Genomic DNA, 14,125 nt, shown 5'->3' on the forward strand with positions numbered 1-14,125 from the left:
TTAGTGACATGGAATCACTAAAGTGTAGACTAGTTAGTGACATGGATCACTAAAGTGTAGACTAGTTAGTGACATGGAATCACTAAAGTGTAGACTGGTTAGTGACATGGAATCACTAAAGTGTAGACTGGTTAGTGACATGGAATCACTAAAGTGTAGACTAGTTAGTGACATGGATCACTAAAGTGTAGACTAGTTAGTGACATGGAATCACTAAAGTGTAGACTAGTTAGTGACATGGATCACTAAAGTGTAGACTAGTTAGTGACATGGAATCACTAAAGTGTAGACTAGTTAGTGACATGGATCACTAAAGTGTAGACTAGTTAGTGACATGGAATCACTAAAGTGTAGACTAGTTAGTGACATGGATCACTAAAGTGACATGGAGACTAGTTAGTGACATGGAATCACTAAAGTGTAGACTAGTTAGTGACATGGATCACTAAAGTGTAGACTAGTTAGTGACATGGAATCACTAAAGTGTAGACTAGTTAGTGACATGGATCACTAAAGTGTAGACTAGTTAGTGACATGGATCACTAAAGTGTAGACTAGTTAAACAGAAGAAAGGTAAAAGCACGTGTACTAGATGAAGTTCATGAATACAGTATCTTACCACTGAGAGAGAAGTCAACACTGGAGGCACCAAATATGATGCTCTCTTTGGAATAAATGGCCACTTCTCTGTCTGCTCTCAGGTCATAGAGACGACACTGAAACAAACAACATGCATTAATAACTAGATTTATTTTATTTTATTTTTTATTTTTTTTGCAAATGGGTTAAAAGCATTCAACGTCAAAAGTACTTCATGATCTTCGACATTGAAAGGCAGCATCAACATGTGATCAAGCAGTAAACGGTATTGATGAGAACTTACTGTGGCATCATCAGAACCTGAGGCAAATGCATCTCCACTGGGGTAGTACCTGATGCCAAGGAAGGAGACAAACGCCAGGTAATATTATAACGGACCATACATAATTAGCTTGGTTTTACAGGGACATTGCCAGCTAGTTTTCAACTGCAGTCTCCTGGGGCTCACTTATGATTAAATACAGGGGGTATTAAACACAGTGTTTCAGTGTCTATAAGTCCCTTGGGATTCATTCATAATCTCCTTACCTGACACTGTTGATGTCTGAGTCGTGGGTTTCGAAGGACTGAATGCACTGGCCTGAGCGCATGTCCCATACATTGGCCTTCTTGTCACAACCCTGTGTTTAGACACACAGAAGATTAAGGAATTCATTAATTATTGCTAAAACTTTTTTGAAAGGTTTAAACCCAAAATAGGGTTTAACTTCCAAGTGGCTTTTCCTGGTTAAATAAAAGGTTAAATGAAAAATATCCACATTATGTCAAATGTAACACAGTATCTTTGCATTCTGGACCACACAAACAGGGGTTTGAATCTCAAGCCTGCCACGATTTCTTCACTATCATTTCAAATCTCTCTCTCTGAATAAAAAATATATTTTATTTTTTATTTTTTAAATACGAAAGGAAAGTGAAAAAAGGTCAAAGACAATGCTTAGAGGAGGTCAGGCTGTTTATTCACAATTTCTCTATTGCGGGACAATAAAGTGAAATGCTCCTAGTCTTCTCCTCACCCCAGAGACGAAGGTGTTGCCGGTCTCAGAAGGAGCCAGGTCCAGACACAGAACATCAGCGCTGTGTCCATGGAAACTCTGCAACAGCTGACCGCTCTCCACATCCCATAATGCACAGGTTCCGTCTCCGCTCGACGTCAGGATCTGGAACACAAAAGGGGGGGGTTAATCACAAACTGCATCTTGGGATCACAACATAATACACGTTCTCATATAGGGGTGAAAACTAACAGCCACTTAGTCATTCATTAAATGTCAATTCGAGACGAAGTGAAAATGTGATTTAAGTGAAGGTTAGGATTCACCCCATAATGTACACATGGGACTGGTTTCCCAGACCTATATTAGGCTCATTTCAGGACAAAAAAATACTCTATATTGAATATGTCAGGGAAACCAGCCCCTAGAGAGCAAAGGACAACTACACTACTACAAGTAGTAAGGTCAGAGGGAAGCCATTTTAATAACTTTGGCTGTTCAGAATTCAGATTCAGAATTCTATGACACTGTCCCATAAATAGAAGAGTCTTGGCCCGAGGCTAAAGCATGTGACTAAACACAGCCAATGGGGAACATTAGAATGTTGTGAATTATTAAACAAGAATGGCAGTTCTTTCCAGGGCGGGAATAGAGTGCAGTGATTTCCCATTACTCATCTGCCATAGGAAAGTAGTAGAAATGCAGATGCCTCATCCTAATTTGATCATCCTGTTGTTGCAGAAATGTTCCTGCACATCAGGAAATGCAAACTTGTAGTGATTTTGAGGTTTAAAAAGGCTTCTAAAGTTTGTAATTTCCACTTTAAAATGTCAGATTTGATTTGCCCAAACGAAAAATGTAGGAATCCCTACCAAAAACAATCCATGAATTATAATCCATATAACAATTCACATTTTCTGTTGCTGCAGGATTATTTTCCCGATGTGTGAAACTGGCTCAAATTATGACACGGCATATCAGTGGCTTTTTCTTTTAAACTGATTTTGCAGCAATCGAGTAATTCAACAATTTATAGAAAGGAGCGAATTACAAACCTTGTTAAAGACTATAACAAAATATACAAATGGGGCAACAACAAAAAATAATTACATCAGACTAAGAAAAATGTATTCTCTAACCTGCATGTCTGAGTTGGTGAAGCTACAGGCAGATAAGTAGTTGGTGTGCATGGCGACAGACTTCTTCTTCGCTGCCAGGTTCTCATTCTTGTCCAACGACAGAGGGTACACTGAGCACTTGTTGTCCAGACCACTGAAACACAATCAATACATCACATTTTATTTATAAACTCTCTTATAACGTCAACAGTTGTGACAGTGTTGCTTCACAGTAACCGGGCCAAGACCCAAAAGTGCACAGTGGGAAAATGGAGCGTGTGGGTGGAGCAGGGGGGGGACTTACCCACAGGCCACTGCACATCCAGGAGTACAGGAACTTACCCACAGGCCACTGCACATCCAGGAGTACAGGAACTTACCCACAGGCCACTGCACATCCAGGAGTACAGGAACTTACCCACAGGCCACTGCACATCCAGGAGTACAGGAACTTACCCACAGGCCACTGCACATCCAGGAGTACAGGAACTTACCCACAGGCCACTGCACATCCAGGAGTACAGGAACTTACCCACAGGCCACTGCACATCCAGGAGTACAGGAACTTACCCACAGGCCACTGCACATCCAGGAGTACAGGAACTTACCCACAGGCCACTGCACATCCAGGAGTACAGGAACTTACCCACAGGCCACTGCACATCCAGAGGGGGCGTAGGCACAGGCCATCACCCAGGTGCACGGCATGGTCACTGCGTGCTCCTAGAGGACACCACATTAGAGGACACCACATTATAAAAGCAGCATCATCGTGGTCACTGCGTGCTCCTAGAGGACACCACATTATAAAAGCAGCATCATCGTGGTCACTGCGTGCTCCTAGAGGACAAAACAAATTTGATTTGATTTGACTGTGTAATTGTTGTGATGCAAAAGAGACCATGGTTTCAATGGGACTCAAAAGTAAAAATATATATTGAAAAATTGCGCACTACTTTTGGCTAATATTTAGAATGAGGTGTTCACGGTAGGGCACAGACACAGTTTAGGGTTCTTATAAAAAAATGTTTTTACCTTAATCGATGCACGGTGGATGTTTTTCAATATACTGTAATTCTGATGGTTCAACGCATGAAATGCTTCAGCTCAGGTTTTGGTACATGTTCCCTGTTCAAATCAATCATCAATCCGTTACAAAGGTGTCTACAGTGTTTGCATTCAAGGTCATGATTTATCAAAGGGCGTTAGCGTACAGCAGGGACATCCAGGTGTCTATGATACCGTGACTTCAGAAGGTGTCTACAGTGTTTGCATTCAAGGTCATGATTTATCAAAGGGCGTTAGCATACAGCAGGGACATCCAGGTGTCTATGATACCGTGACTTCAGAAGGTGTCTACAGTGTTTGCATTCAAGGTCATGATTTATCAAAGGGCGTTAGCATACAGCAGGGACATCCAGGTGTCTATGATACCGTGACTTCAGAAGGTGTCTACAGTGCCTTGCGAAAGTATTCGGCCCCCTTGAACTTTGCGACCTTTTGCCACATTTCAGGCTTCAAACATAAAGATATAAAACTGTATTTTTTTGTGAAGAATCAACAACAAGTGGGACACAATCATGAAGTGGAACGACATTTATTGGATATTTCAAACTTTTTTAACAAATCAAAAACTGAAAAATTGGGTGTGCAAAATTATTCAGCCCCCTTAAGTTAATACTTTGTAGCGCCACCTTTTGCTGCGATTACAGCTGTAAGTTGCTTGGCGTATGTCTCTATCAGTTTTGCACATCGAGAGACTGAAAAATTTTCCCATTCCTCCTTGCAAAACAGCTCGAGCTCAGTGAGGTTGGATGGAGAGCATTTGTGAACAGCAGTTTTCAGTTCTTTCCACAGATTCTCGATTGGATTCAGGTATGGACTTTGACTTGGCCATTCTAACACCTGGATATGTTTATTTTTGAACCATTCCATTGTAGATTTTGCTTTATGTTTTGGATCATTGTCTTGTTGGAAGACAAATCTCCGTCCCAGTCTCAGGTCTTTTGCAGACTCCATCAGGTTTTCTTCCAGAATGGTCCTGTATTTGGCTCCATCCATCTTCCCATCAATTTTAACCATCTTCCCTGTCCCTGCTGAAGAAAAGCAGGCCCAAACCATGATGCTGCCACCACCATGTTTGACAGTGGGGATGGTGTGTTCAGGGTGATGAGCTGTGTTGCTTTTGCGACAAACATAACATTTTGCATTGTTGCCAAAAAGTTCAATTTTGGTTTCATCTGACCAGAACACCTTCTTCCACATGTTTGGTGTGTCTCCCAGGTGGCTTGTGGCAAACTTTAAACAACACTTTTTATGGATATCTTTAAGAAATGGCTTTCTTCTTGCCACTCTTCCATAAAGGCCAGATTTGTGCAATATACGACTGATTGTTGTCCTATGGACAGAGTCTCCCACCTCAGCTGTAGATCTCTGCAGTTCATCCAGAGTGATCATGGGCCTCTTGGCTGCATCTCTGATCAGTCTTCTCCTTGTATGAGCTGAAAGTTTAGAGGGACGGCCAGGTCTTGGTAGATTTGCAGTGGTCTGATACTCCTTCCATTTCAATATTATCGCTTGCACAGTGCTCCTTGGGATGTTTAAAGCTTGGGAAATATTTTTGTATCCAAATCCGGCTTTAAACTTCTTCACAACAGTATCTCGGACCTGCCTGGTGTGTTCCTTGTTCTTCATGATGCTCTCTGCGCTTTTAACGGACCTCTGAGACTATCACAGTGCAGGTGCATTTATACGGAGACTTGATTACACACAGGTGGATTGTATTTATCATCATTTGTCATTTAGGTCAACATTGGATCATTCAGAGATCCTCACTGACCTTCTGGAGAGAGTTTGCTGCACTGAAAGTAAAGGGGCTGAATAATTTTGCACGCCCAATTTTTCAGTTTTTGATTTGTTAAAAAAGTTTGAAATATCCAATAAATGTTGTTCCACTTCATGATTGTGTCCCACTTGTTGTTGATTCTTCACAAAAAAATACAGTTGTATATCTTTATGTTTGAAGCCTGAAATGTGGCAAAAGGTCGCAAAGTTCAAGGGGGCCGAATACTTTTGCAAGGCACTGTATAATACCGTGACATCCAGGCGTGTCTATAATACCGTGACATTCAGAAGGTGTCTATAATACCGGGACATTCAGAAGGTGTCTATAATACCGGGACATTCAGAAGTTGTCTATAATACCGGGACATTCAGAAGGTGTCTATAATACCGGGACATTCAGGGGTGTCTATAATACCGTGACATTCAGGGGTGTCTATAATACCGGGACATTCAGGTGTCTATAATACCGTGACATTCAGGGGTGGCTATAATACCGGGACATTCAGGGGTGTCTATAATACCGTGACATTCAGGGGTGTCTATAATACCGGGACATTCAGAAGGTGTCTATAATACCGTGACATTCAGGGGTGTCTATAATACCGGGACATTCAGAAGGTGTCTATAATACCAGGACATTCAGGGGTGTCTATAATACCGGGACATTCAGAAGGTGTCTATAATACCGTGACATTCAGAAGGTGTCTATACATTCAGAAGGTGTCTATAATACCAGGGGTGTCTATAATACCGTGACATTCAGGGGTGTCTATAATACCGGGACATTCAGAAGGTGTCTATAATACCAGGACATTCAGGTGTCTATAATACCGTGACATTCAGGGGTGTCTATAATACCGTGACATTCAGGTGTCTATGATACAGTGACATTCAGGGGTGTCTATAATACCGTGACATTCAGGGGTGTCTATAATACCAGGACATTCAGGTGTCTATGATACCGGAACATTCAGGGGTGTCTATAATACCGTGACATTCAGGGGTGTCTATAATACCGGGACATTCAGGGGTGTCTATAATACCGTGACATTCAGGGGTGTCTATAATACTGTGACATTCAGGGGTGTCTATAATACCGGGACATTCAGGGGTGTCTATAATACCGTGACATTCAGGGGTGTCTATAATACCGTGACATCCAGGTGTCTATAATACCGGGACATTCAGGGGTGTCTATAATACCGGGACATTCAGGGGTGTCTATAATACCGTGACATTCAGGGGTGTCTATAATACCGGGACATTCAGGGGTGTCTATAATACCGGGACATTCAGGGGTGTCTATAATACCGTGACATTCAGGGGTGTCTATAATACCAGGACATCCAGGTGTCTATGATACAGTGACATTCAGGGGTGTCTATAATACCAGGACATCCAGGTGTCTATGATACAGTGACATTCAGGGGTGTCTATAATACCGGGACATTCAGGGGTGTCTATAATACCGGGACATTCAGGGGTGTCTATAATACCGTGACATTCAGGGGTGTCTATAATACCGGGACATTCAGGGGTGTCTATAATACCGTGACATTCAGGGGTGTCTATAATACCGTGACATCCAGGTGTCTATAATACCGGGACATTCAGGGGTGTCTATAATACCGGGACATTCAGGGGTGTCTATAATACCGTGACATTCAGGGGTGTCTATAATACCGGGACATTCAGGGGTGTCTATAATACCGGGACATTCAGGGGTGTCTATAATACCGTGACATTCAGGGGTGTCTATAATACCAGGACATCCAGGTGTCTATGATACAGTGACATTCAGGGGTGTCTATAATACCGTGACATTCAGGGGTGTCTATAATACCGGGACATCCAGGGGTGTCTATAATACCGGGACATTCAGGGGTGTCTATAATACCAGGACATCCAGGTGTCTATAATACCGGGACATCCAGGTGTCTATAATACCGTGACATTCAGGTGTCTATAATACCGTGACATTCAGGTGTCTATAATACCGGGACATTCAGGGGTGTCTATAATACCAGGACATCCAGGTGTCTATAATACCAGGACATCCAGGTGTCTATAATACCGTGACATTCAGGGGTGTCTATAATACCGGGACATTCAGAAGGTGTTAATATATAAACTTATACAATTATTTCTCATTCAGGGCAGTGGTGACCTGTCATTCAGGGCAGTGGTGACCTGTCATTCAGGGCAGTGGTGATCTGTCATTCAGGGCAGTGGTGACCTGTCATTCAGGGCAGTGGTGACCTGTCATTCAGGGCAGTGGTGATCTGTCATTCAGGGCAGTGGTGATCTGTCATTCAGGGCAGTGGCGATCTGTCATTCAGGGCAGTGGTGATCTGTCATTCAGGGCAGTGGTGATCTGTCATTCAGGGCAGTGGCGATCTGTCATTCAGGGCAGTGGTGACCTGTCATTCAGGGCAGTGGTGACCTGTCATTCAGGGCAGTGGCGATCTGTCATTCAGGGCAGTGGTGATCTGTCATTCAGGGCAGTGGCGATCTGTCATTCAGGGCGTAGCCCCACCTGTTTTTTTGCCCCACATTTTTTGCAAAATAAATAAATAATTGTATTTCTTTAGAGTTTGTCTATTTTGCATATTATTTTGGAATTAACACGTTTTTTATTTTATTTTAATTTTTTTATTATTTGCAAACTGATATGTGACATAATAAAAAAATTATAAAAAAATAAAAAAAGCTGCATACAAACATTTTTCTTGAGTAAGGCAGCTCCAGAATGCAGGTGTTTCAGCCTAGCTCAGTGCTTTCTGTGATGGTGGGGCAGACAGCGGATAATACGGAGCATTGCGCCGTGATTGGCTCAGTGTTCTGTCACTCATGGTGGACACTACTAAGGTTAGACCTCGAAAAATCAAGCCCCTTGGGTGCTGCTATAGAGTTACAGTAGAAGTGCCCATCCATATATAGCCCATGTCTCTAACACTGTCTGGCCAAAAATAATGACATGTCATACTCTTTTTGGCCTGACAGCATCAAATACATGGGCAACACATACGGAGACAGAGAGGCGCTGTTTCACTCGCTCTGATGTTTTCTCCTGTGAGATTGATGAGTCTGGGGGAAAATTATCAATATATTCAGAGATGACGTATCAGATCTCAGATGTTGTTTTGGGGGGGGCACTGTGGTGGCCAATCAGATTTCAAAAGGTGGCCGTGGCCACACAGGGCACTGGCCACCCTGGGCACCGCTACAGGTCCATAGGGCACTGGTCAGTAGTGCAACATGTAGGGACTAGGGTTCCAGTTGGGATGCACAAAATGCTCTCATTCATCCAAAATCAGATGAAATAACTGCAGAAGTCTTGCTATCTCTCCAAGCATTTGTCAACTCTAAAGCCTTTCTGGACAGAGAAAAAAAAAAGAAGGTTCCCTACCTTGTTAGTGGTGAAGGCATCCCATACAATCACTTTTCCATCCTGAAAAGAAGTTAGATTAGGAAAAAACATTAGAAGTGGCCTAAGATTCTTTACATTTCCAACAAAATGTTACAAATGTGATAACTACTGAAAGCAGTGCATATTATTTTAAACTAGTTTAAAAAAAACTAATGGACAGCGACCGTCAATATCTCAGATGTGACTACTGAAATATACACACATCTGTTTCAGGAGCTTTTCCCGAACCTCAAATTTCAGCGATGATGAGCTTTACAATAAGAGAGGAAGAGGTCGAAGCGAGAGAGGTTTATTCCGACGAAAATCTGTCCACGAAAAATAAGACCACAAAGTGAGGAATTTTTGTATGGAGTGTCGAAATTTGGTCAGCAATTTTTATTTTTTAATTGCTCATTTGCTATGCGAGGCTAATTTGATTGAATATAAGTTTCATAATGGTTAGGTTATTACGAATGCACTGATATAAAGTGGACGCATGTGGCATTTCGGCCACTTTTGAAAAAAAATAATAATAATTATATCGGAGTTGTGCCTGTTGTTCACATGCACATCTGCCCTCACATTGGCTAGAATGGTCCCACCTGATCTCGACTCCTCCCGCCCGCCTTCCATCTTTGAAGACATGTATTTCCATTGTTAGAGCGGTCACTCGACTATCTTGTCAATATGATAGAAAATCTTTCTTTTTAACCATTCATTCCAGGACCATGGACAGCGACCGTCCATATATCAAGAGCTGCGACTGCATGAATGCATCTTTTAGGTCTTTTGAAACCTACCCAATAATCTAATGCTCACCTGTGATGAGCTGACGATCCTCCTCTTGTCCTTACACCAGTCCATGCAGAGAACTTTGTTTCCATGTCCCTTCAGAGTACGCCGGGTCTTCATGATAAACTGGCCCAGTCCATCCACCTTCTCTGCCACCTGGTGGACTGTAGTAGGGACCAAGATCCTATGTTACTGTACTGTAGTGTAGTAGGGACCAAGATCCTACGTTACTGTACTGTAGTAGGGACCAAGATCCTACGTTACTGTACTGTAGTAGGGACCAAGATCCTATGTTACTGTACTGTAGTAGGGACCAAGATCCTATGCTACTGTACTGTTGTAGGGACCAAGATCCTATGTTACTGTACTGTAGTAGGGACCAAGATCCTATGCTACTGTACTGTTGTAGGGACCAAGATCCTATGTTACTGTACTGTACTAGGGACCAAGATCCTATGTTACTGTACTGTACTGTAGTAGGGACCAAAATCCTACGTTACTGTACTGTAGTAGGGACCAAGATCCTATGTTACTGTACTGTAGTAGAGACCAAGATCCTAGGCTAGTGTACTGTAGTAGGGACCAAGATCCTATGTTACTGTACTGTAGTAGGGACCAAGATCCTATGTTACTGTACTGTAGTAGGGACCAAGATCCTATGTTACTGTACTGTAGTAGAGACCAAGATCCTAGGCTAGTGTACTGTAGTAGGGACCAAGATCCTATGTTACTGTACTGTAGTAGGGACCAAGATCCTAGGCTAGTGTACTGTAGTAGGGACCAAGATCCTATGTTACTGTACTGTAGTAGGGACCAAGATCCAACATTACTGTAGTAGGGACCAAGATCCTACGTTACTGTACTGTAGTAGGGACCAAGATCCTATGTTACTGTACTGTAGTAGGGACCAAGATCCTAGGCTAATGTACTGTAGTACGGACCAAGATCCTAGGTTACTGTACTGTAGTAGAGACCAAGATCCTAGGCTAGTGTACTGTAGTAGGGACCAAGATCCTACGTTACTGTACTGTAGTTGGGACCAAGATCCTATGTTACTGTACTGTAGTAGGGACCAAGATCCAACATTACTGTACTAGGGAGTAGGGACCAAGATCCTACATTACTGTAGTGTAGTAGGGACCAAGATCCAACATTACTGTACTGTAGTTGGGACCAATATCCTACATTACTGTACTGTAGTAGGGACCAAGATCCAACATTACTGTACTGTAGTTGGGACCAAGATCCTATGTTACTGTAGTAGGGACCAAGATCCTACATTACTGTACTGTAGTAGGGACCAATATCCTACGTTACTGTACTGTAGTTGGGACCAAGATCCTACGTTACTGTACTAGGGAGTAAGGACCAAGATCTTACATTACTGTACTAGGGAGTAGGGACCAATATCTTACATTACTGTACTAGGGAGTAGGGACCAAGATCCTACATTACTGTACTGTAGTAGGGACCAAGATCCTATGTTACTGTACTGTAGTAGGGACCAAGATCATATGTTACTGTGCTGTAGTAAGGACCAAGATCCAACATTACTCTACTGTAGTTGGGACCAAGATCCTACGTTACTGTACTGTAGTTGTGAGTAGGGACCAAGATCCTACATTACTGTACTAGGGAGTAAGGACCAAGATCCTACATTACTGTACTAGGGAGTAGGGACCAATATCCTACATTACTGTACTAGGGAGTAGGGACCAAGATCCTACGTTACTGTACTGTAGTTGGGACCAAGATCCTATGTTACTGTACTGTAGTAGGGACCAAGATCCTATGTTACTGTACTGTAGTAGGGACCAAGATCCTACGTTACTGTACTGTAGTAGGGACCAAGATCCTACGTTACTGTACTGTAGTAGGGACCAAGATCCTATGTTACTGTACTGTAGTAGGGACCAAGATCCTACGTTACTGTACTGTAGTAGGGACCAAGATCCAACATTACTGTACTGTAGTAGGGACGAATATCCGACGTTAGTCTACTGTTGTTATAGGGACGAATATCCGACGTTAGCCTACTGTTGTTATAGGGACGAATATCCGATGTCTGCTTATGGTGGTCATACCATGAGCTGAGTAGGGTCTTAAATGTGTTCTAGCATAAAAACATCCCACCGGGTTGGGGATTCATATTAAACCGCAGTAAACGGTTAGAGATGTTAAAATTAATCTCTCTGATCTCAACGAGGTCGACAAACTAAAGCATAAATCAAGGATGAATAATGTTTTAAGCACCATCTCGGCTATAATAAAACTGTGCTTTTGAGTGTGAAAAGAAATAGCAAATAGTGGAGTAAATTCCACCAAAGCCTAGGCTATATATGTCTAATTGCAGCCGGAAATGCATCTTGTCATTTGAACAAATCCGAGTGATATTAATACATAGGCGAGCAAGTGGCTACAAATATAATAACCGTTTACAAATGAATGAAGAATTATCTATTTTCTTCGTATGACCGAGTCAGTGCTCTGATAATAGCAATATGACAAATTCACAATATAGGCCTATTATATCTATATATATATTCTGATATGGTCGTGTTGACATTTTGCATGCAGTACTATTCGGAAGGCAGTGTTTTGATTCGCGGGGCCTTCCCTCTCGTCTCATTTTCAGCACCACTCACGTTCAACATCATGCAGCTTCGCTCTTTCGTCCTCGAGCTTCGTTTTCAACGTGTCGGATTCCGCTTTTAGGTTGGTGAGAGTCTCATTCGGTTGTACCTCCTGTGTAGCCATTTCAGGGTTTGTGGAAAATATCATATATATTCCCGTTGTCAGAGCAGATGCGGGCAGCAAAAAAAAAAGAAGAGAGAGTATATTTTGCAAGCTAAGGACGAGGGGCTCACAGCTGATGCAGCTCTCATGACGTCAGCAAAAAGATGCTTTCTCAGTTTTCGAGAGGGAGGCTGCCAGCGACGCTATGTAGACTAGATCCATCACGTGCGCAATAGCTACTTATATGATCAAACCAAATTTGACGCAAAAAAAAGAGAGAATTGTTTTTCCCTCAACCATAGTATAAAACATTCTAGACATGGTCAACACGGATGCGATCATGTAGGTCTAAAGTGTATACGTTTGCATATGTGTAAGAAATCCTTACAAAAAAACAAACAGAAATCAATTAATACATCATTTTATTCGCATGTAATTCAGTTTAGGCACATGTATTTACAGAGCCTTCAGGAAGTGTTCACACCCCATGACTTTTCCCCCCTTTACATTGTTGTTACAGACCGAATTTAAAATGGATTACGTTTAGATATGTCGTCACTGGCCTACACACAATACCCCACAATGTCAAAGTTGAATTATGTTTAAAATATATATAGTTTTAAACATGACTCAGGGGTGTAAATACTTACTGTATGTAAATTCAATATTTCTGTATTACATTTATCAATTTGCAAAAATGTCTAAAAATATGTTTTCACTTCATTATGGGGTATTGTGTATAGATGGGTGAGAAATTTAATAAACTTTGAATTCAGGCTGTAACACAACAAAATGTGGAATAAGTCAACGGGTATGAATCATTTCTGAACTAATATATAAACACAACAAAGTGTTGTTTCATGAACTGAATTTTTTTTTAAATCCCAGAAATGTTCCAGACGCACTTATTTCTCTCAAAAAAAGCATATTTCTTTAAAATTATGTGAACCAATTTGTTTACATCCCTGTTAGTGAACATTTCTCCTTTTCCAAGATAATCCATCCACCTGACAGTTGTGGCATATCAAGAAGCTGACTAAACAGCATGATCATTACACAGGTGCAACTTGTGCTGGGGACAATATAAAGCCACTAAAATGTGCAGTTTTGTCACACAACACAATTCCAGATGTCTCAAGTTGAGGGAGCGTTGCAATTGGCATGCTGACTGCAGGAATGTCCACTAGAGCTGTTGCTAGAGAATTTAATGTTCATTTCTCTACCATAAGCCACCTCCAATGTCATTTTAGAGAATTTGGCAGTAAGTCAAATTTGGCAGTAAGTCCAGGAGCTCCACCTGTGGGATCTTTTGAAACCAGCCACCCGGACAGCTGATGAAACTGTGGGTTTGTCTGAGACCAGCCACCCGGACAGCTGATGAAACTGTGGGTTTGTCTGAGACCAGCCACCCGGACAGCTGATGAAACTGTGGGTTTGTCTGAGAACAGCCACCCGGACAGCTGATGAAACTGTGGGTTTGTCTGAGACCAGCCACCCAGACAGCTGATGAAACTGTGGGTTTGTCTGAGAACAGCCACCCAGACAGCTGATGAAACTGTGGCACAACTGAAGACTTTCTGCATAAACTTTCTGAAGAAACCGTCTCAGGGAAGCTCATCTGCTCGTCATCC

At 42.1% G+C, this 14,125-nt stretch overlaps 1 protein-coding gene across 1 annotated transcript; it reads right to left on the minus strand.

Annotated features, from left to right (window-relative positions):
• Positions 1 to 599: 599 nt before the first annotated feature.
• On the minus strand, positions 600 to 12,652 carry LOC115118373 (guanine nucleotide-binding protein subunit beta-5a). Its single transcript, XM_029646969.2, has 9 exons — positions 12,404 to 12,652; positions 9,786 to 9,922; positions 8,967 to 9,008; positions 3,360 to 3,436; positions 2,735 to 2,867; positions 1,617 to 1,760; positions 1,129 to 1,220; positions 884 to 932; positions 600 to 716 (listed from the first exon to the last, which is right to left on the minus strand). The coding sequence occupies exons 1-9, from the start codon at positions 12,537 to 12,539 to the stop codon at positions 600 to 602; spliced, it is 927 nt and encodes a 308-aa protein (XP_029502829.2). The 5' UTR covers positions 12,540 to 12,652.
• Between the last annotated feature and the right edge of the window lie 1,473 nt (positions 12,653 to 14,125).

This window comes from Oncorhynchus nerka, linkage group LG9a (genome assembly GCF_034236695.1).
Source record: "Oncorhynchus nerka isolate Pitt River linkage group LG9a, Oner_Uvic_2.0, whole genome shotgun sequence".
NCBI classification, from domain to species: domain Eukaryota; kingdom Metazoa; phylum Chordata; class Actinopteri; order Salmoniformes; family Salmonidae; genus Oncorhynchus; species Oncorhynchus nerka.